Below are 22843 nucleotides of genomic sequence, written 5' to 3'. Positions count from 1 at the left end.
TTATGAAATAGCTCGGAATATACTACAGAATGTTTACAGCATTCCATTTGCAAACAGATGAATAAACAGAAAGAATGAATCAGATTATTGAATAGTACCTTCAATACTATATCAATCAGGAACAGAACAATTGGATCAATCTATTGCTTCTCATACAGTTCGCTTATAATAGCGCGAATATAAGCATAATAAAGAAATCACTGTTCTTCACGCTCTACGGATACAACCCAACAGCTTACTACAAAGCACTACAAGAAGCAGATGCAGAAGCTGCAGATAAAAGAATTAAGAAGATCAAGAAAGTTCAGAAGAAACTCCGATTAGAACTACAATTCATCCAGGAACGAATAGTACGATATGCAAACTCCAAGAGAATTGAGGGATCAATCCTACAGAAGGGAGATAAGATCTATCTACTTCGAAAAAACATCAAAATAACTAGATCTAGCAATAAACTCGATTACAAGAAGTTGGGACTATTCAAAATCTTGCAACAGATCTCCCCGGTTAACTACAAGTTAGCATTATCTCATGAGATGAGGATATACCCGGTTTTCCATATCTTACTATTGGAACTAGCAGCACAGGAAATATTAACAAACAATACAGCAAAAGTGGAAAACAACGAACTAGAGTATGAGGTAGAAAAGATCCTCAAGTATAGAAGCACAGATAATACAAGGGAATACCTCGTCAAATGGAAAGGTTACTCAGCAAGCGAAAATTCTTGGGAATCGCAGAAAAACGTTAAAAATGCTTAAGAAAGAGTAGCTGAATATTGGAAAAGGAAAACCAGCGCCTAGGACGACCGCTCCGCCCCGGACCGAGATTCAGAAGCCTCAGGAACCTCGCTTCCCAAAAATCCAGAATAATCCACAACAGCCCCACTAGGGTTAACAGAGTTCCAGTCAAAACCATCAAACAGGGAATCCTCAGCCAAAATACTCTCAGCCGATACTGCTTCACGAACCAATGCAGCAAGATTGCATTCCTCCTCCTCACAACATTCCCGCTCATCCAGCTTATCAAGAGACTCAAGGCCCGCATTCACCATCTGAGCGCCCCGGGAAGCAAGAGACCTATGCTGGATGCACAGGCGAGCAAGACGAGCAGCGGATTCCGAGATCTTCGCGCAAGCCTCGTTAAGAACCTCCAACGCTCGATGATGAGCTCCCTCCAGCTCTGCCTCCACCTCCCACTCCTTCGATTCCAGCCTCTTATCTTCTGCTATAATGCGCGAAACTAAGAAAAGGAAAGGAACATTAGCAAAGAGATTAGAAAAGGAGAAGAGGGGACTTACGAGCAGAAACAGAAACCCTACAGCCATTACAAGAACAAGTACAACGGATATACTGAGAACAATACTTTGCATTATCCATCATCTTGCATACCAGGCTCTGAGAAGCGCAAGCGGTGCAAAGCATAATCTCAAAACCAAACTGATCAATAGCTAGGAAAAGACGGTTATACTGTTCAGTTTTCTTGGAAAAAGATTTCTCAACCCTGTTTAACATCTTAATTAGGAAGGCAAGATTATGCATACGGAAAACTTGCCAGAATACTTATAGAAGATTGTTAGGAATAACAACTGATAGAAGGAAGATGATATTATAATTCATTCAATATGCAGATCACAAAACAGATTACGAGTAACAAGAACCAGATGTTAAGAATCCAACGTTCTGACAAAGCATTGATTACATAATCTAGGAAGGAGACAGGGATGAATCACTAGGAGCACCAGGAGCACAGCTCACTAGGCTCACCCGGAGCACCGCGGTGATCCGCGGGGCGCTGCTAGACAGTGATCCATACTAAAGAGCTAGATATATAAGAACACGGTTATTACCATTAGAGGGATTCAGTATATAGCTCTTTAGTTGTCAATCTAAGTATTCAGTCTTATATACTGAGTAGCCCCAAAGGCAGTGAACACTTGCATCGCTTATTAAGACTTGTACGGTTCCGTATTCAAGGACTTGACACTTCGATACCGCTCTTGTTAGCATAAACCCCTTCGTGTACTTAGGAATCTTCGGATTGCTGCAGTGCTCATTACACTTTGCTAATGCTAGAGTATAGCAGATGCTACAATTCATAATAATATGAAGTTCTACGCACTTATAAGCTCTATAGAACTTCAATTTACAGCTATAGCATCTATGCAGAGTTTCATTCTTCTTCAGAATTTCATTAATCTCCGCTTGCTATACTTCAGAGTATTGCTTATTCTTGTTCTCCAAACTTGTATAGATAATATCTATTTGCAAGGAATTTGCATTTCTCTGGAAAGGATTTCTTGCAGAAACAGTTTGGAAATACTTAATTAGTTATAAGATTTCTTATAAAGCTTTAGTTTGATTATATAAAATATTCTGTATTTGTTTGAGAGTATTAGTTTGCAGCTTTAAGGATTTTGCTATTGCAATTTAGTTAATGTAGAATTGCTTTATTATTAAAGCTAACTAGTTATAGTCTTAGTTGCTCTTCTAAGTAGATTTAGCTTTTAAGATCTGCTTAGTTAGTTCAGGCTGAGCTTGTTAATTATAAGTTAATTATTGAAGCAGTTAATAGTATAATAGCCTTATTGCTTATTCTAACGGATTCATCAGTTAACTAAGAGCATTATACATCGAATATGGAATAGGAATGAGCTGTATCTGATTAAGGATCAGCTAAAGTGAAGGCATAGAAAAACCTTAGAATTGAGCTTATTAATAAAGTTGAAGATTAGTAGTACCAGAAGCAAGTTAGTCTTAAGTCTTCTTTTGAAATACTTTACAATAAATCTCTAATAGCTTTTTCATAAGATAAAGCTACTTCTTATTGCTAACGCTTTCAGCAATAATACTATAATCAGCTTAGAAGCGCTTGATTCAGATTGAAGAGAGCTTTATTCATACTTCTGCTACAGATTAACTATTTCTGATCTTAAGACAAATAAGAGCATTGTTATAATCTATAATGAATAATTAGAAGCTAGCAGCATTGATAATGAAATGATTATTAATAATATTCAAATGCTTCTGCTTAGAAATATACGCCTGAAGATGATTCCAAGAGCAATAAGCAACTAATAATTGCTTCTTCTATTCATTTCAAGTTTTAGCGCTTATAATAAATCTCTCTACTTCTTTAGCAATGATTATATCTGCATAGAAGCTTTTCATAAAGTTGAATACTTAAATATTATCAATTTCTTTAATCTAATACTACTAGTTGAATCGCTTCAGCTACAAAGAAACTTTCATACAAGCAAACAACATCAACTCACCACCAGCAAGCTTATTATAAAAGAGGAATCTAAAGTTCTAACTATAGTAGTTATTAGCTAGATAGTCAGCTGAACTGAGTATCTGATTGAAAGAGCTCTTAAATATGAAAGCTATCTTCCCTCTTGATTATCACTTCCTCCGATATTTCTTTGCCTTCCTGATTCGAGATCCTTAAATTGAGAGTGCTACAGCTGAAATGCCTTTCATATCCTGTAAAAAACAATACTATAGAGATTGAGAAAGTTCAGATACTTAAGAGAGATTCAGTCTGTAAGTAAAGTATGTATAAGATTTATCTTGTAATGAATAATAAAGAATTGAATTAGCTATTCTATATTATATTGAGATTTTCTTTATTAATAATTCTGCTAATTAATAGAAGTATTTCTAATTAAATATAAAGTATTAATTAAAGTTTAATATTAGATAATATTATTATAATTCTTAATTTCTATTTCTTATATATACTGATAGTTTCTTATCTTTATCTTTCTATATTCTTTGCTTTTGAAATAATATAATTAGCAAGCTTTTAATTCAAAGAATTAATATAGCTAGATATATTTAGATAGAGCATACTGATTAAATTATTGCAAGAAGCACAAATCTTATTAATCATGCTACTTTTCTCTGCAAAATACTATTCATTAAAAGCATTTCACTCTATAATTTAACTATAAATCTATATCTAATATAATTAAACTTTCCGCTACAGCTTATACAAATCTAAGCTATATCAGCTTCTATATAGAATTATTAATTAATATGGAAAATGTTGGAAAAAGGAATTCATTTCTTCGTAATATTAGCCTGCAAGCTCAATGCATCATTCATCAGCTTACAATCAGAACTCACACCACTCCTCCTCTATCCACCCATCTCCTCTCTACAAGAGATCTCAGGCATAATCCAGAGTTCAGATATAATACATAGCTTATTATATAAGCATAATAGATAAAGGAAATAAAAGAGCTCAGCAGAGAAAAAGAGTGCGCCTATTCATAGAATAAACTTGCTGCTCTTACTAATCCTTACAAACTGTAATACAAACAGCCCTAAGCTACCAGCCTGAACAGCTAAATCCGCACACACCGCACCATTGAACCAGAACTAGAGCGCCGTCGCCCTCGAAAGAAAAAGGAACAAACAGCTGCTGAAGCAATGAGCAAGAGCTTGTGCAACCCAAGCATGCCTGTACAGATGAGAACAGCAAACTAAGGCTATACGGGCGCAAGAATAGGGTGAAAAACCTGTCTTAGACCTGTCCAAAGGATTCAAAATTGAAAAGAAGAGAAAAGATGCTTCATTGTTGCTTATAGCTAAAGAATTTGAAAAGTGGGTGGTATCCTTTATATGTATGAGGACCCTTGACCCACTGTACTCCACGTCCCACGGACTACCACCCTGGCCACCACAACAATAGCTAATACTATTTCGATATCAGCTTTAGCTTTCTCATACTTCAGATACTATTTACAGTAAGACTCAACAGAGTAATTATTAACAGAGCGCAAAACAGACTGAATAGCAGCTTGTTTTTCCTTCTTAGCTGAAACTACAGCCTTCTCTTCCTTAGCAGAGCATGAAACTGCCTTCTTATGATCAGCCTTCTGCTCAGCAAGGAGCATATCACGCTTTTCCGTAAGCGCCTCAATCTGCTTCTGCAGCTCGTTAACCTTCGAGAACTTGCCCGCCTCAAAATGCTCAAGAGCAGCTTTCTAAGCTTATACAGCATGCTTGGATCGGATTTCCAGAGAAGCAAGGTTGAGAGTGGAGTTTTCCTTCTCCATTCCAGCGCATATCCTTTTCTTCGAGAGCATAGAAGCATCCATCTTCTCAGCAGAAGCAAACGCATGCTTAGCTATATAAAGCTTGTTCACAAAAAGTATAAGATAGAAAGGAACTGGAATATACTTGTAATCCTTTAAATACTAAGTATAGCAAGCAGCAGATAAGTTCTTCTGATTATAATAGAAATTATTAGAGCTGCTTGTAGCTAGATTCTTAATACAGCTAATATATGAAACATTGCAAATAGTATTTCAGAAAGCATTGTTTTAGCTCTTTAAGAAATCTGCAGCAAAAGTATTGGAAGAAGTAGCTACTGGAAAAGTCTTTTTAGCTTGCAATCAAGAAGTTCTCAACTTAGCAGTATCTCCAGCAGCCACATCAAGATGCTTCTACTAAAGCTTCTGCATCAATGCATCCTGAGATCTCAAACAAGCTATACTCTGCTTGATTACAAGCCTTATTGCAACTAGCTCAGAACTTGAAAAGCTATCAAAAGCTTAAAAAAGGATTAGCTAAATAAACATTAGAAGAAAAAGCAGTACAAATCTACAGTCTTAAGCGCTTCCTAAAGAAGTACAGAGCTGTCTTTATCATCATTGTTATTATTATCAATAAACAAGCTAGAAATCTCTGTAGAACTAGCACCAAAGCACTTGAAAAAACTAATATCAACTGAATCAGAAGCACTATCAACCGAAGAATGCAAAATCAGAATATTAGCACAAGCAGCAAACAACTCAACCAAAGCTTGAGAATTTGAAGCAAGCAGGCTAGACCGCTATTCCTGGAAACAAGAATAATCAGTTCAGCCCATACCAATCCCCAGACAGCTCTTTCTATACTTACATCAGAAAGAGAGTACCAATCAGCAGTTGGAATTAAGATAAGCTAAACAGAGCTCGCACTCTTCTCTATAGCTATCGAAAGACCACTATGCAACTCAGACACACTAGCAGGGAAGCTGGGGTTTGCATCCAAGAGATCCTCATCAGTCTCCACATCGGGAGAAGAACCAGAAGAGGCTATATGGATCTCGCCCTCAGCAGAGTCGCTGTTATCGGAAACAGCCATACTGAGCTCGCTGAGAGGAACAGAAACATTAGACTCGCCTAACGAGAAATCTGGAGTAACTAGAAGAGGCATATTGATGCGTAGAAGCTTTCAAAAACCTTGAAAACAGATAGAAAAAGAGCTGGTTGAAAAAGAAAGAGAATTAGAAGGAGGCAAGGCAACTATAAAACGCGCTCACATAAGCCTAAACGCATCTGCGGGGACCCCACAAAAGACCCACTTTTCTGGCACATCTGATTAGTCAGATGGGGGATGTATGAAAAATGGGGCATATTTAACCCTAATCCTCTGTTTTGGTCTCCTCATAAACCATCTCAGAGCCTGGTTTAGTTATTTAGAAGATCTTCCTTTTGTATTAGATAGATTCAATCTCAACACTCATGCAGCCACTTCCACGTGCTCAGCTCATACGTTTCTCCTTATCAGGTACTGCCGAGATCGACGCACTACCAACCGCGACGCCGAACGACGTTGGGTATACCATTAGCGGCACAAAGAATGGAGCTAAGCGGCAGCGACATACGCACACTTTCGAACAAGCGATGTGCTCATCAATAGGTCACTCAGGTACTACCGAGATGGGTGCATCACCGACCGCGACCCCTCACAACGCTGAGCACCATGCCCCAGAACAAATACTCAAACAAGGGGCTTCCTCAAAAGGTGTGCATGTTGGAGCCCCTATCGGTCCAGCCAGCCACTTGTTTGATAATCAGTTCTGGGACTCGATCGAAAAAATACCAAGTACTAAGGTTCCTGATACGTTCGTGGCCGATATATCGATGGTTTTTCAAAACGGGTTTATTCAGAAACATTTTGAGTGTTAGATGGAGATAGGGATTGTGCCAGAGAAGGTGGCGGAGTGCGCTCTCGAGCATTTCCGTATTATGGTGAAAGTTAAGGATGGGATCAGGTATATTCGTCTTCCTGATGGAACTAGAGTAGAGCCAGATGTGTTACTTAAGCTCCGGGGTTGTGCGCGAGACTTCCCACGCAAATTTCTGGATGACTTGTACGAAGCGGCTCGCACATCTTCTATATTCCAGACTGAGGATAAGAAGAAGACGACTTATACGGATGGCGTCTTGATGTTAATAATAAATCAAGCGAAGGAGAGTGGCAAAATTACAGTTTTTTTGGGAGAATGGAAAGCAATGAAGATTAAAGAACAACTCTATGGTTAGAACTGAGCTAATCAAACTTCTTTCATCTCGCCCTCTTCGAATAGGAAACTAACGCTCCTTTTCAAAATTGACTGTCTCTTGAATGTTTCCATGTATCTTTCAACAGGCCTTTAGTCTTCCTTTCCCGTCTCGAAGATTTTGATAGTACAATTCCGCCAATATACTGCCTAGCCTGCCCCAACTACAGTTTGGGCGCCGGTTCTAGCACCGACGAAGAACGTGTTGTTGTTCTTGTTGGCATCGAGTTTTTGCGGTTCAAACAGCTAGAATATATTAGATTCCTATCAGAATACAGAGTAAGATGAGCATATTACTATTAGAGGGTATATGCGGGGGAGACTGCAGGATATGCTTATAGATTTGATGTCTGATGTTACTGGTCGTTGTAACAGTAGCAAGCGATGGGTCTTGATTGTTTGCAGTTGAGGAGCACGTTTTGAAATGTTGTTTATTCGTTATGAGGCTTGGTGAGTACAAGCATATCGGAAGGGAGGCAAGGGCTTGCTTGGTGTGGTCTGAACTTCAAGAAATTTTAGCCTAAGCCGGAATAAAAGCGGAAATTCACTGGAGATAGCTTATCTAGATAATATGATTGGCTAATCTCCTTATTCAGTTAGTTAGATTAATTCTACAGTTAATCAAAGTAAGTTTTTCGGGGTTGAGCTAATTTAGGCATAGACGCCCAATAGTAGCTCAAGTGTGTTCAACAAAATTAGCCTGAACCAAAAACCTGCCTACCTAATTATTTCAAATTTCATTAAGCCTGGAGCAAATGGAGAGTAGAGCATACCAAGGCGATGAATTTGAACTTAGCAGGTTCGATAGCTGTTTATCGTCCTTTTTGTTTGAGCCTTTCCGTGACTTAATGAGAAAAGCTAGCTCTATAAGAAGTGTTACCACAAATGAAAACTGAGAGACAGCCTGAATAGGCTAGTCTACAGAGCATCTGTGTTCCCTCTTATCAATGATGCATACCCCGCCACAAGTATCTAGGTAGCTTAATAAGTAACAGAAAGCTATGCTCACAGCTTTCCGCTTCATTCACAATATTTCCTTTATCATTGCTAATATATCATCATGACATCAGTTGATCAAAAGCTGCGATCTATCAACATACAAAGTATACAAATCCTGGAAGAGGGACAAGACCCTCATGATATCAACTGGCAGGCAGGAGGCTACCTGAGCTTTGATGTCTATGAAGGCTCCAAGGCTTGGCATGGCCGATTACCGCTTGAAGAGTACCGTAAAGACTGGCCTTACGACGGCGCTCAAAAGGACCTGTTCAGATTTGATGAACTCGTTAAGCTCCTTCGCCCGATCCCTAAGGAGGAGATATACCCCGAGTTTCCCACCGAGAAGCTCACTCGGTACAGACCGCAACAAGAAAGCGACAACGCGACACTATTCTTCAAGGCGCCTAAGCTGGGCCACTACCTAGCTGGTAGTAGATGCGATCTAGCTGTGCGGCTGCTGAACGAAGCTAAGATATACGAGATAATTTTGCGCAATCCACATCTCAATCTGGATAGCTATCTTGGCTGTGTCGAGGAAGAGGGCCGGCTCGTGCGCCTGGTTCTCAAGAACTATAGCAAGTCCTTGGAGGACTGCTTTCAGTTCGGGCTGCTGGAGGAGTTCACTTTACAGCAGCGCATGGAAATCATGGACGGGATCGAAGCGGCAGCAGCGCATATGCACTCGCTAGGGTTTGCATACAACGATATCAGCTCATCCAATATCATGTTCAATGAGGTCGGGCGCGCTGTGCTGATCGACTTTGATGCTTGCGCTCCTCTGGGCAGTCCCCTTACTAAGGGTGGGCTAGTAAGTGGCTGGAAGGGACCGATTGTTGGCGAGGGACTCCAGTTCAAGGTGTCGTTGGCTGAGTGTGACAAGTTAGCTATTCTGGAAATCAGGAAATATCTTGCTGAGGATCTAGAGAGCGATAGAATGTAGCGTTTTCAAATAGCTTTCTATGATTAAGAGCGGGCATTGAGTAAATAATGTTGGAGAGCTTAGTTCAAGTTCAAATACTTTAAGTAGCTTCATCTTGGTGGAATTATATGCAAGAGAATTGGATTTCGCGCCTTCCATTCTGAAAACCGTTTTGACTCTATCTTCAAGCAGGAACTGACGAGCAATACAATCAGAAAGGAATGCGGAGCATTACTGTTCCTTACTGATTATCGTAGCTGCATATAATAATTGTTGATTGAATATGAACTCTAGAATCTGAATTCTATTAGATATTGACTTCCTCCTAGATAGCAGGCATCTAGGCATCGAGTGTAGGGTTGGGAAGAGCAATAGTGACTGAACGTTAAGCAAGGAGAAACCACTCGGCCCCCTCGACCAACTTTGCTCACAAATAAGCAGACTCGAAGCTGAGCATAAGCTTAGCGCCAGTCGACCCAACTACGATCACGATCTGAACTTGATGCCTTTAAGACCCGAAGTGGAAGGATATAAAGACTGCTAGTGAGATGGTCTGTTGCGTGACAGCTGATGATTACCCCACAATAACCATAATACTTAGAAATGATAACTGGATGGATATCTTACAAAAAAAGGAAAGAAGTCAAGGGAGTTCACAGCTATGTATTGATACTGTGGCGATGCAGGCGAGCTGTGGGAGGAGACTGGCGAATCCTCGCGAGGCGATACTCGCCGAGACTCTCCGGTGTCTTCTTATCTCCAAGACTTAACTATGAAGGATGGGGGTTATCTTGGCAAAGGGGCTTCATCCCTTGACGCTTCGGCTTTTATTGAGTACAGTCCGGGGCCATGATGCTAAAGTCCGTAATGATAGGTTGGGATTTCGAAGCTTTCAAGATCTGGGCCCGCATGGTTGACCTCTTCAGCGGGAGTTTCGACACTCTGATCTTGCCTCGGACTGTAGAAGTGTTGAATTCTCTTAATCGGCGCTAACGAGAGGAGACTCTTGGTATGGCTCTCTCATCGTCAGTCTCTCTGACGGAGGGAAGAGGCTATGAATCCATCCTAAGCTGTTGTTGCTCGATTCACTCCAGGAGGATCTTATGCGATTGCAGAGTTCGTTCAGCAAATTCGAAGCGTCTCTGAATAGCTTTCTTGCTGCGAACTGAGTATCCAGAATCTTCCAAGTCTATAGCACCTCCTTGTTTCTGGAGATCATGCAACTTTTTCACCAATCCGTCTTGCTTTCTTTCAAACTTCTCATAGCGGGTAAGATAGTAGTTCTGAAACTCGATCTAAGTCTGTTGCTAGCTCTGCTGCTGAGGGTTTAACAGCAATTGGATATAACTATCAAGCTTGTACTTCCGCTAACGTTCGCAAATACTAGCTACAAATATGCTAAACGAATTGTATTGATACCGGTTCCGGATACTTTGCTGAAATGCTCGAAACTTCCGCTAGTCTGCTCTTTGAGCACAAAGTATTACATCGTCTGTCAATGAGAATGATTGCCAGTACTCTATTATCAGTTGGTATTCATTCATTGGATTTCGCATAGGGATACCGAGTTCTAGTGGGTAATAAGCAGGACAGCCATCGCTTTCGAGCTCCTTTCGCGCATCAGCTTCGAGCTGGCGAGATTCTTTATTATCTTCCTCCTCGTCTAGAGGCGGTATGATTTCCCTGCATTACCACAGCATTAGTATAAGGAGGATATAAAGAGAAGAAACAGATGAATAATAATCTCGAGCGGAGAGCTTCAGCGTCGAGAGCATTTGTTATCAGCTGCCGTCCGAGGCTACTGCTGTATTAGCTTAACTCTAGGATTGCTCTCGGGTTGTTCAATTCCTTACTCTGCTCTCCGGAGAGCTGAATATTGCTCGGAGCCAGAAACTGTCTCGATGCTTGGAATCTTGATGCTTTCCACGAGAGGCAAGCGTTAGCACAGCTGGTGGCGTTTGAGTTAGGGAGCTATCACGCTGCTTTACGAACCTGAAGTTGTCAGACCTAGAGGTTTTGATAGTATTAATGAGTGATTCAGTTGGAATATTCATTGTATATAGAGTAGAAGTATAGTGATAGCACTTGTAGTGGTAGTGGATTGCTATGCGATACAAGGGATAAGAAGATGAAAAACACAAATTAGAGGGAAGGGACAGGTGATGTTGTGCCAGTTCACATGCTGGAAGAGACTAGGCAGAGTGGCTAAGGATACTAAAAGTAGCAGCTGACCAATCCTTCGCTAAGTGGCTGATGCTCTGCATACCCCCTGACAATAACATTAGTCCCGCTTTTAATTCAGGCGCGAAGCAGCTAATCTTACTGCCACTTCAGCCCAGTCAATCGTGCAGTTTGGCTGGAATAACTATCTGACTAGCTTCTTTCAAGCTGCTCTATGCATCAGATATAGATATATTCCAGTTCCCAGCTCTTTCACAAGTGCTGTATTGTATAGCCCTTTATTGCTCAATATTCTCTCCCTTCCTGCTTCTGGCTATTTCGAGGCATTATGTATGATTCTGATATCTTTGCAGTGCTTACTGCTCATGATCAGAAGAACAAGGCAGGCAGTGCTTTCGAGCTTGAGCACAATGCGAGGTAGTTTCGCAGAGGCACTGAGGGTGTTGCTTTAGTGCTCACCATTAACAGTCGTGAGACTACGCCTGCTGAAGAATTATAGTTGGATGATGCTGATCATGCACAAGATTGCAGCATCAACTATCTGATTGTAGCTTTCGATCAGCTGCTTGTATTGAATAATCTTCAGAACAGTTTACAGCTGAGTACAAACCCTATTATATCTTATATCCTCCTGGGGCACTGCGGAATGAGAGAGATCAGCAGCAAGCAGGTATACTAATATCTACGATAAGAATATATACTACCAATGCTCAGCCTCCGCTAACTCTAAAATCAGTGCAATATTACTGTGAACGAGTCTCTTTATATCTAGCTGCACAACTACGAGTTGCGATACAGCACTGCAGTTGGTTGAAATGAGCAGAATCAGACAGAAGTGCGGAACAGGGAGACGTGGATCCTGGGAGATGCACCCAGCACTCCCGATGAATTTGAAGAAACAACGATCCACTGCAGCAGCCTTGTTATAAAGATCCAGTTTCCCAACCATGCAGCAGCATCTCCGGGCTATATCCAAAATCTGCGAGCGTTCCTCAAGAAGTGCCAGGAAGCAGCTGAGAGAACCAGTATACATCCCCCTAGCGTTGAAGCGCTCGGCTTGAAGAGCGAGCCGGTAACTCAAGCACCCAGTGAGATTCCAACTCCACATGAGAGGCTTATCTACTACCAGGCTGAAAAGATTGGAGAGGGAATATTTGGTCGAGTTTATAAGATCGTTAGAAAGCGAGATGGGAAGATTTTCGCTGCTAAGGTGTTTAGCTCTCTACCTAATAAGAATAAGAGATAAAGGGACGGACTCGATACTGTATAGCTTACTAAGATACGCACAGAATTTACTCTTATGAGAGACAATCCTTATATAAGCGCACTGTCTCATATCTAGAGATTTCAATATAATACTAATCGCTGCGAAGCCGAATGTGCTATAGGTATTTGAACTTCAGAAAACCCCAGAGCCCGCAATTATCACAGCCTTCTATCGCTCTGGAAGCATAGCCAATGCCAACATCAAGGAGAGCAAATACGTTACTGCTTGGAGCCAGATCCTTAACAGCCTCAGTCATCTCCATGATAAGATAATAGTTCATTGCAATCTCAAGCCCGAGAACTTCTTGGTGAAGATAAAGCTGCTCTTCAAAGTCGTTATCGCTGATTTTAGTCTAACCAAGATTGCAACTAACTCTACTTCGCTGCAGACTTTCTACAGCTCGCTCAAGTATACAGCGCCTGAGGTATTTCCTGGTCATTTTTCCGGCTACGGAATCCATGTGAATATCTGGTTGCTGAGCGTTATTACCTTAGAATGGATTTACAGCATTCTGAAACCCCCTTTCGGAAATCAGAAGTTAAGCAATTGAGCTAAACAATGGAACAAGCTGCTCCTCAATACATTAGGGAACCAAGAAGATGAAGATAAGATTATTCAGATCTTAGCTCATATGATTGAGACTAATCCTCCTTCGAGATAGGCTGCGAGTTAATGCTTAGCGGGTGGTCTCAAAGCTAGCGTTCTTCAAAGGAAGATAACTGATGGCTTGGTTGCCTGCGCAGGCGGCTCGGACGATCTCGACTTGACCTAGAAGGAAGGAGGGTTATGCGAGAAGGATGCTATCAAGCCAGATCAAATCCTCGCCTATGCCAAGAGGGACAGAATTATTAACTTGAATAACCCGGTATCGATTGCTCTCCGAGGAAATAGCGACCCAAAGTGTTCGGGAATTGTCTATCTGGATCGGATAGCCGAGACGATCCCAGCGGATCTAGCCAGTACAAGACGCATATCTGGCTATAACAGACATAAGCAGCCCAACAATGCAATGGATCCCGCTTCGCCTTTCGTAGCAAGAAATCACATTTCTATATGTCTCGGGTATATAAGGTCGCACTGCTTATACTCACATCTCCTTAACTCTTGCACTTTTCTTCACACCTTCTTGCCTGATGATACTCTTATCCAAAAGCTGCTCTTATACTCAATAATGAACTCTCGAGCATATAATCAGATTTCGAAGACGGAATGTAAGATATGCTTGGAATCATACTCGAATAGCTGCAGACTCATTGCTCTAGCTTGTAGCAAATCATAATCTATTCGAATCTTCTTCATCTATTCTTAACTTATGCTATACTAACATATTCTATAGAACATGTATTCCACTGTAATTGCTGGGAGCTGTAGGGGAAAAAAGTGTTCTTTATGCTGCAGAGCTCTAATCCCATCAACATCTTGCAATCTTATCATATCTTCTACGAAGGAGCTCACTGATACATTGTTGAAAGCTCAAACGCTGGAGCTGGTTAACGAAGAACTTAGAGAACGAATCAAGACTTTCGAAGCAGACTACCTCACAATGTCCCAGCTCCAAGTACAGTGGGCTGAAGTAAAGCATGAGCAGACTAAGCGGTTGAAGGGGGAGAACGAGCTAGCTTGGAAACGGTTCCAAGAGAAGCTCGCAGTACAGGTATTAGCTGGTCAAGAGGCTAGAACGGAAGCAGCTTTTTAGCATAATGCTGCTGAGAAGGCTGCATTGGAAAACAAGAAATTGCAAGACTAAGTTACGAACTTGGTTCGCAAAAACACGGAGCTTACATCCGAACTCCTCGAATACCAGAACGCCTCCTCAAAAAATTCCCAGTATATCTTGCAGATTCGCCGCCTTGTAGAAGATTGCCAGTGGGAATCTTCTATGTTTTCATCCGAAGACTCTGACTTAGAAGTTATCGGAGAGAGACGGATCGATGCACCTTCCAGTGGCGCAGCTCAACCTGATCGAATGGCAGTACCTCATAACAACAGAAGTCACAAGCGGCAACCGGGAGGGATTAAGAAAAGGGGTACGAAACATAATAAGCAGAGGAGAGATCGGAATAAGAGCAGCTCACTGTGGATCTCAGCTTTAACAGATTCTATAAGTGCAACAAACGCTTAGGAGGTTTTCATAGTTGATTTCTAGATAAATTTACGCTTTGACTGATTACTTTGAATTCTAACAAGCTCTATAAAGAGATTGCAGGATTTCCTATCTGCTGTAGTTCTTAACTCTACAAGCTAAATATAACATTCTATCTTGCAGAAAGCAGATACTTACAAAATGCAAACGCAAGAGTAAGTGTATTGTTCAGAACTCTGTACTTTGTGCTACATTTGTATCACATCTTTCTGCTATGCTGTTCTGCTCTGAAGCCTCAGTCAAAAGTTCTTTTTATATAATCAGATAAAAAAAAAAATCGAAATTGCTATTCAAAAACGTAGTGAGAACTTGTGAAAAATTGAGAAAATATACTGTCAGCAACTATTCCAGGTCGGTTCAGCGCTGAAGCTCTCAGTTTGTTTCCTCAACCGCTTGAGCGCGCTTACAATCCTTGAAATCGCAACCCACGTTCTTATAGCAACTTGAGTTGAACAGCTGTACAGGGAGCAGCTTGTGAGTCCATTTTACTGCTCGTGCAGCCCATCACTCCATCCAGTGCAATCTCGCTTGGTGTCAGAGCAACTTCTCTGGCAGCCAAACTCCCTTCTCGTTCCTCAGTAACTGCGTACCAGCTTTGTCTCATATAGACATACTGAGAATCTAGCTCACTGTTCAGCTCTTCCGCGCCTTCGGGATCCAGTTCAGTCTGCAGCCTATTTATAGACGGAACACCGGTCTCAGCTTCGCTGCTAATTCTGTCTGTGTAAGCATATGTCCAGCTATCGAACTGCATCTTCTGTATATCCTGCGTACAGCCAGTCTGCCCTGGCGCCCTTTTTCCAGACAAATTATCTGTATAAATTTCCCGCATTAGCGCATATGCTTCACCTATGTTTGAGATGCTGACTATGGAAAAGCATGCACTTTGCAAGCTGGTAGGACCAAGGCACAGCGGTGCGCAAAACGATGGTCATTACGTATCAAAGCTAATATCCGAAGGGGCAAAAGCCGGGCATTAAAAGGCTATCAGCTCTTCGTTAGCCTTGCGCTCCTTGCTTAGGATGTAATGAGCACTGCAGTAATCCGAAGATCCTTAAGTACTGAAGGGGTTTATGCTAACAAGAGCGATGCTAAGTGCAGGCCTTGAATACGGAAAACGCACTGAGGTCTGAATGCAAGTGTCTCACTGCCTTTGGAGCTATCCAAGTATGTGTTAAATGGATACTTAGATTGACGACTGAAGAGCTATGTACAATGATCTATCTAATAGTAATGAACGTGTGGTTATATATTCAGCTCTTCAGTATGAACCGTACAAGTCGGTGTTCGACTGTTGCGGTTCACAGCTTGAACCGTAAGAACTGATCGTCGACTGTTGCGGTCCTCTTCTGATTGGTCGTTACTTGTGGTCCCTTTCCTAGCTTATATAATCCCTTCTTGGTTATGTAATCCTGGCTGGTGTCCGACGTTGGGTCGTGATATCTGGTCCCTTGTTAGCGGGGCCTGTTTCGTGACCTGCATGTTGGATGGGTCATAACATAGGACCACGTCCGGAGAGTACACCGGCGCTAAGGCAGAGTTCTCAAGCAAATGACCGGGAGTCTGGATGGCATGGATACGCCAGGAGGGATAATCCTCAAAGCACGCGGCCTCTTGATCTTGCTGCTCGCACAGCGGACAGGGAAGCGGGCTCGACGACCGCCGAAAGTGGGCTCGGATGTGTGTGACCAGACCCTTCCGAGTTAAAAAGTTGCGACAAAAAGAACAACGCTCCAAGGGTTGGACGCCGTATTGGGTGGATATGTGAGAGGCGTAAGTGTCGATACTGAGGTTGTCCATACCGGGGCACGACGGGCAAGTGACGATTTTGCACTGATCGTTAAGGGAGCTGTCGATGTGCTTCGTGTTGATATGACGCGCAAAGCTGTGTATCGAAACTCGGCTGTTGCAAATAGCACATGTAACTTCGTCGAAAATATTGGCCTTCGAGGTCGAGACGGCGAGGTGCTCGAGGAAGTTGGGGGCATGCTGTTTGCCGTGGACCCTTTCCACATGGTTGCTTCATTGAGCTGGTGTCTGCGTAGTGGGTGGCGTTAGGCTGTGGCGCTTGCACTCAGGACATTGGAACGGGACTGATAACGTGGCCCTGTGCACCCGTGCGTGTCTCGTCAGCTCGCTGCGCCGCACAAAGCTCTGCCGGCAGATGAAACAGGTAGGCTTCGTCGTCCCCTTGTCGGCTGTGACACCAGAGGCATATATAGGTTCCTGACACCTTCCTTGAGTTGAGGCCATTGCTTGATGTGGGTTGCTCTTCTCGTTGCTCGCGATCTGCTCGCTTCCACCGGATCCCCGCGAGGCTGCAGGTTGGGTATCCTGGCATGACTGTTCGTTCCCTTGTTCGCATGCAGAAGCTGCAGGTAACAGATCGGCGCCGCGAGAAGCCCGGGAGATTAGCGCAAAGCTGCCCTCCATATAATATATCAGCCACTGTATAGCCTCGAGCGCCCTGGCTTCCGCCTCGGAATCGAAGACCGTCCTTGGCGCCCATAAGTGCATCAGCCTCTCGATATCTAGTATTAAATGAAGTCCCGGACCGTTGTAATGCTGATAGGGATCCTCCTGCAGGCTTCGGAGACTGGCCTCGTCGCGTTCTTGCCGAAGCTGTGCGGCCTGTCGGAAATATTCTCTCCGCCGCTCCAGAAGCTTCAACTCCTGGAGACGGGACCGCCAGTATTTCAAGGTATCCTCAGCCTCTTGAATCTTGCTCGCATCAGCGCCTCGCGCTTTCAATGCGTCAATATCACAGCGCAGCTCCTGGATACATTTGCCGATCTCAATCTCTCTTATATGGTCTTGCGTGATATAAATAGGGGCGAAGAGGTTGTAATGTGGCGAGATATCAGAGAGAGGGAGAGTATCTGTGATCCCTGCAAGATCGCCAAAGTGTATCTTTTGGAAGTTAACTCGAATATTCCGGCTCTGATAATCCCTCTGAAATGTTTTGTTCGTATGCCCCATGATATAGCAGCGTGTACTACTGGTCGTATGCTCTGTTTATAGCTTGTTAGATCGTGAGCTTTAGCAAAATGAGGGGGGCAAGAGCCGCCTACCCGCTAGAGGGAGGGGGGGAGGCGGTAGAGGGGTAGCCTACTATTAATGCTTGCCCCGGCACTAACGCGAAATGAATAGGAGCGCAGCACTGTCTCAAAGCCTGCTACAATGCAGAGACGAACCCAATATGAGTGGAAGGTAGCGTAGCTTAGGGTCAATACCCGTTTGTCGAGCATCTCCTCGTTCCACTCCAAAGTTGCGCAACCGCTGCTGTTAAGGATAGGCTGACGGATCACATCCTCCACAGACTTAAAGCGTATCTTTAAGGCATCTACTTTCATAGCTAGAGCGATGAAGAGGTGAGTGAAGCAGAGGAGTAGGGTAGCCATCATCATAAGGTCGAATTCGAACCTAGAGTACAGTCAGATGCGCGTCCAAGAGTGGATATCAGAGTGTCAACGTACCGATCCTCATCTGACTCGACCAGCAAGGCATCTCTCTTCCTCTTGTTGCAGTGAAGAGTTACGCTAGACTCTGGTCGTCGCCCCCCCGGCCAGCTTTCGTCGAGTTTCACCCATAGTATGATATCTCTCCACCGTATATCAGTCAACATTCCAGGTCGGGGGCCAGCATGGTAGAGAAGTATAAGCCATAGATGCATCATAATGCGGTTTATCGGCGGCATCGGAATGTGATCGGCAGCTACCCATAGTGTTCGCAGCAGCCTTTGAACGTCTTCAGGCGTCGCTCCCATCTTGCTATATCCGCTGTCGATAGTTAAACCTCATTTATCCTTTAGTATGGTTGCGATCCACTGAACAGAGGCAATTAGTTCCAACAGTCCAATTATAAGAGCAGGAAGCCGAACTGCAGGCAGGAGAGACAAGGAAACAAGATAAGTTTTAGGGTGCGAGTAGGAAAGGAAGAGGTGGCGAAGGGGAAGTGCACTAACACACCCTGGTAATATCGCGGACTGGCCCGATATCACGAGCACCATCCGTGCCTTGAGGGCGGGCGAGTTGCATTCAAGCCTTATCGGGGTTCTTTAGTCTCTGAGGCTTAACGATTTCGGCCTCAGCAGCAGCAATCAGCTGCTTCATTACCTCATTTGCTGATGAGATGCAGGTTACCAGCTTCTATCTCTGCAGAATAATCGTATCCCAGGTTCGGGTAGGACGGCTTGAGAGCTTGATATACCTGTCGATAAATTTCAGAACGAGAAGTTTGGACTCGTAATTATTCCGAATAATCAATTCTCATACTTGCATACAGTTGACCGTAGGATGCATGAGAGACATGAAACTGGGATTAAGTTAGCTGAGAATACCAGATATATAATAGTACAATAACAAATACTTATTCCAGTCCGAAAATATTCTAGCACGGCTATTCTCTGTGCTTACTGCCAGCTTGGGTTTGCTGTATTGCGGGACAGATGCCGCCCACACATCCTCACCATCCTCAGCCGTCGTATTCTGCGCATTGAAGCGTAACACACCAGTCTTCCTGCAGCCCATTACAAGGATTACCGGTCGATTGAGGGACCAAGACTTGTATTCGAAAAAGCAAGACCAGAGGAGGAGTGGACAGGTTCCCGGGGGGAGGAAGAGAGAAAGAAAGGGGAGGGGGTTGACGAGCGCAGCGCCGAGGACCGCGACCAGGGCATTAGAAGCATACGTAAAGCATCAGGGAAGAAGCAAAAGACGGAGGCAGGTCGAAAGCAGGCTGAGCGAAGGACAAGATAAAGCGCGAAGGGAAGCAGCAGGCAAAGGAGGGTGGGAGTAGGGAACTTAAGTAAGTCCTGAGGAGGCAGAAGCCTGTCCCACTGGGCCGCGGGGATGTAAATAGCAGTTGGGGCCGCAGTACGCGCCCTTTGAGGACACATCCTGGCTACGCCCCGCCCACCCCCAGTGGTGAGAGGGCAGCCAGGCCGGACGAGGTCTAAACGGAAGGAAAACGGAAGGATGCACGGGAGGCCGAGGAATCATGGCCGGAGAGCCGGGGGCTTAAGCCGAATCGGCACTGCGGGGCACGCTATGCCTTATCAGGAGGAGCTGAGTCAGCGAGGTTGGTGCAGCGGTTTTCACACTCCGCAAAAACATTAAAATGACTAGGCCCAGTGTTGTGGTGGCCAGGGTGGTAGTCCGTAGGACATGGAGTACAGTGGGTCAAGAGTCCTCATACATATAAAGAATACCACCCACTTTTCAAATTCTTTAGCTAGAGGCAAGAAAAAAGCATCCTTTTCTCTCCTTTCAATTTTGAACCCTTTGGACAGGTCTAAGACAGGTTTTTCACCCTGTTCTTGCGCCCGTGTGGCCTTAGTTTGCTGTCCTCATCTGTACAGGCACGCTTGGGTTGCACGAGCCCTTGCTCATTGCTTCGGCAGCCATTCGTTCCTTTTCTTTCGAGGGCGACGGCGCCCTAGTTCTGGTTCACCAGCAACAAACTCGATTACAAAAAGTTAGAACTATTCAAAATCTTGCAACAGATTTCCCCAGTCAACTACGAATTAGCACTACCCCACAGAATGAGGATACATCCGGTTTTCCACATCTCACTGCTAGAGCTAGCAGCACAGGAAACACTAACAGACAATACAGCAGAAGCGGAAAACGACGAACCAGAATATGAGGTTGAAAAGATTCTCAAGCATAGAGGCACAGACAGCATACAAGAATACCTTATCAAGTGGAAAGGTTATCCAGCCAGCGAAAACTCATGGGAATTACGGGAAAACATCGAAAACGCTCAAGAAAAGGTAGCTGAGTATTGGAAAAGAAAAACCAGCGCCTAGGACGATCGCTCCGCCCCGGACCGAGACTCAGAAGCCCCAGAAACCCCAACATCGTCCACATGACCCAAAAAGGAATAGTCCAACAAACCCTCAGAAGGCCAGACCAGCAGGGACACGAGCCTGCTGCTCTTTCGCCAATTCCTCCGCCTCTATACGATCAAGCTCCTCGATCGTATCCAGACCCCGACGAACAGCGCGCGCCATCTTCTCGGCCCACAGTTTGCGCTGTTTTCTTAATCAGCGCACTTTGGCTGTAGCATGCTCCAGCTCCTCCTCCGCATCATCTAAGGCAGCCTCAGCAGCGGAATGCTGAGCTACGATCTTTTCCACCTGCAACAGCAAGAGACCATGCATATCGCAATTTCCTCGCTTAAAACGAATGCACTCGATGCAACGCGAGAAATCCTGCTCAGAAGAAAGACAGCGAGTCTTGCAACCCTCGCAGAAAGAACAAGTTGGCATCTTGATGCAACGAGAAAGAGCAATAAGCCAAAGAGAAGTGGTTTGTTCCGTCTTCTTGTGACGGGATTTGTTGACTCTGTCCGACATATCGATCAGGAAGGCACGATCCTCTATCTGGACTTTCCAGAACTGTGTTTCTTGCGATGGAAGCCCGATGTTGGACTGTACGAGTCTCTCTAGCGCTTAGAAGAGGCCTTATGGCGACTGTGGCGTTCCGATATCAACGTTGATATAGAGCTTGGATTCGCTGGTCCGGCAGCAGCAAGCGCAGGTAATACGCTATACCCCTGGTCATCTTGCGTTGCAGGAGATCGTAATCTTTCGATGGCTGGTGGTGTGTGGTCAGCCTCGCAGTCGAAATTCTCGTCCGAGACGGAATTGGAGTTGTTGCAGAGCTGTGCCTCAGCTATCGGCTCTTTCTGAGCAGCTGCGACCCGCGCTCGGTATGTAGCGTTGGCCGCCTCGATGAATGTAGCTCGCTGCTGCGTTGCTAGGTCCCTCAGATTCCTGTATGCAGCAGCTCCTTGAACAAAAGTTTCACGCATATCTGTCATAGCAAATATCCTGATCTTGTTTATGTGGTACTCGGGCTGGCCTCCTGATGTTGCGGGCGCAGTAGCATGATGAGCGAATAGCTGGAGTAGGCCATCATGGTAGGTTGAGCTGTAGGTATAAGCCTTGCTATCATATACAGGCTCCTCCTGACCATAGTTCTGCAGGCTATGCATAGCCCGAGTACCGATTGCTCCATTATAGCGAGCCTGTCGCATCATTACTGCTGCAGATCCATGCGGGCCCTTCGCCTCCAGAAAGAAGTTGGGCGCTATCAATCGATCCGTCGAAGTGGAAGGGATAATGTAGTGTTGGAGCTCGCTGCGAATAGTTGAGTTGAGTTGTTCAGGGAGAGCTCCTAGAGCGATGTCCGGCTTAGCTGCTACTATAGTTCCATCAGTGAGCGGTGCTAGATTCCCGAAAGCTATATTCGCAGTGAAGGAATAATTATCTTTCCGAGAGCTAGTAATGGTGGGAAGAACGTATTTGTACACATCATCTTTATCCTTTGCCTGAGCATTAGTCTCATAGAAAGTCTCGAAAGCATTGTCTGAGAAGCAAGAGAGCGAGAGTGATAGCCTTGGAGCCATGAGTGCCACTTTTACTTCCTCCAAGTTTAGCTTTTGCGACTTCCAGATGGTATGAATGCCATGGTCGGTCAAATGCTGATCGAACCCAGGATTGTAAGGGGATGACTTTCTACTCTTGGTTGTCTCTGACTTGGTCATAACCGTTGTTGGATCGGTAGATTTGATTGCTTGGCTTCTAGATAAGGAGCTCATAGTAGCAGCAGTATGGTGCTTGCTCAGCACAGGAGCAGGATACCCTCGAAGATCGCGCAGGTCTGGTCCGCCGTGGCGTGCAAATCGGGCGAGGTCTTGGGCAGCGGGCTCTGTCGGCGACGACGGGGGAGGAGGGGCAGGTTGTTCGCAAATCCGCCGGTCAAGCTCTTCCAGGGCCGAGCGGATCAGCGGAATCGTCGAGAGTCTGTCCCAGAACTCGGGTGGGTAGTGCCAGGAGGGCGTGTCGACGGAGGGTGAGGGCGAGGGCGAGTCGAAACTCTGGTGACGAGGTATCTGGGCTGGGCGCTGGTCCAGCGAGGACTGATCTATCTTCCGTGACTTGACGCGTCGACCGTCCTGCAAGTCCTCGTCTGCTCGTTGTCTCTTGGGG

The 22843-nt window shown here is 44.4% G+C and overlaps 5 protein-coding genes across 5 annotated transcripts; 2 read left to right on the top strand and 3 right to left on the bottom strand.

Annotated features, from left to right (window-relative positions):
• Window positions 1–799: 799 nt before the first annotated feature.
• M406DRAFT_249649 (uncharacterized protein) lies at window positions 800–1514 on the bottom strand (the record flags this gene model as incomplete). Its single annotated transcript, XM_040916629.1, has 2 exons — window positions 800–1242; window positions 1301–1514. The coding sequence occupies 2 exons, from the start codon at window positions 1512–1514 to the stop codon at window positions 800–802; spliced, it is 657 nt and encodes a 218-aa protein (XP_040779288.1).
• Window positions 1515–8611: 7097 nt separating this feature from the next.
• On the top strand, window positions 8612–9157 carry M406DRAFT_242087 (uncharacterized protein; the record flags this gene model as incomplete). Its single annotated transcript, XM_040916164.1, has 1 exon — window positions 8612–9157. A coding segment is annotated over one exon (546 nt), but the record flags the coding sequence as incomplete, so codon positions are not given.
• A 3094-nt stretch (window positions 9158–12251) lies between these two features.
• Window positions 12252–12683, top strand: M406DRAFT_251272 (uncharacterized protein; the record flags this gene model as incomplete). The annotated part of the gene is made up of 2 exons (XM_040916756.1): window positions 12252–12424; window positions 12503–12683. Coding segments are annotated over 2 exons (354 nt in total), but the record flags the coding sequence as incomplete, so codon positions are not given.
• Window positions 12684–16385: 3702 nt separating this feature from the next.
• Window positions 16386–17186, bottom strand: M406DRAFT_56085 (uncharacterized protein). Its single transcript, XM_040924565.1, has one exon. It carries the CDS (start codon window positions 17098–17100, stop codon window positions 16870–16872), a length of 231 nt encoding a protein of 76 aa, XP_040779285.1. The 5' UTR covers window positions 17101–17186; the 3' UTR covers window positions 16386–16869.
• A 4381-nt stretch (window positions 17187–21567) lies between these two features.
• M406DRAFT_240293 (uncharacterized protein) lies at window positions 21568–22686 on the bottom strand (the record flags this gene model as incomplete). The annotated part of the gene is made up of 1 exon (XM_040916118.1): window positions 21568–22686. A coding segment is annotated over one exon (1119 nt), but the record flags the coding sequence as incomplete, so codon positions are not given.
• Between the last annotated feature and the right edge of the window lie 157 nt (window positions 22687–22843).

This window comes from Cryphonectria parasitica (genome assembly GCF_011745365.1).
Source record: "Cryphonectria parasitica EP155 unplaced genomic scaffold M406scaffold_2, whole genome shotgun sequence".
NCBI classification, from domain to species: Eukaryota; Fungi; Ascomycota; class Sordariomycetes; order Diaporthales; family Cryphonectriaceae; genus Cryphonectria; species Cryphonectria parasitica.
This window is presented reverse-complemented; position numbering and strand designations above follow the sequence as displayed.

Bases quoted from the DNA above. Each gene is read 5' to 3' on its own strand.
- M406DRAFT_56085 (XM_040924565.1), bottom strand. From the start codon at position 17,100: ATGGCCTCAACTCAAGGAAGGTGTCAGGAACCTATATATGCCTCTGGT.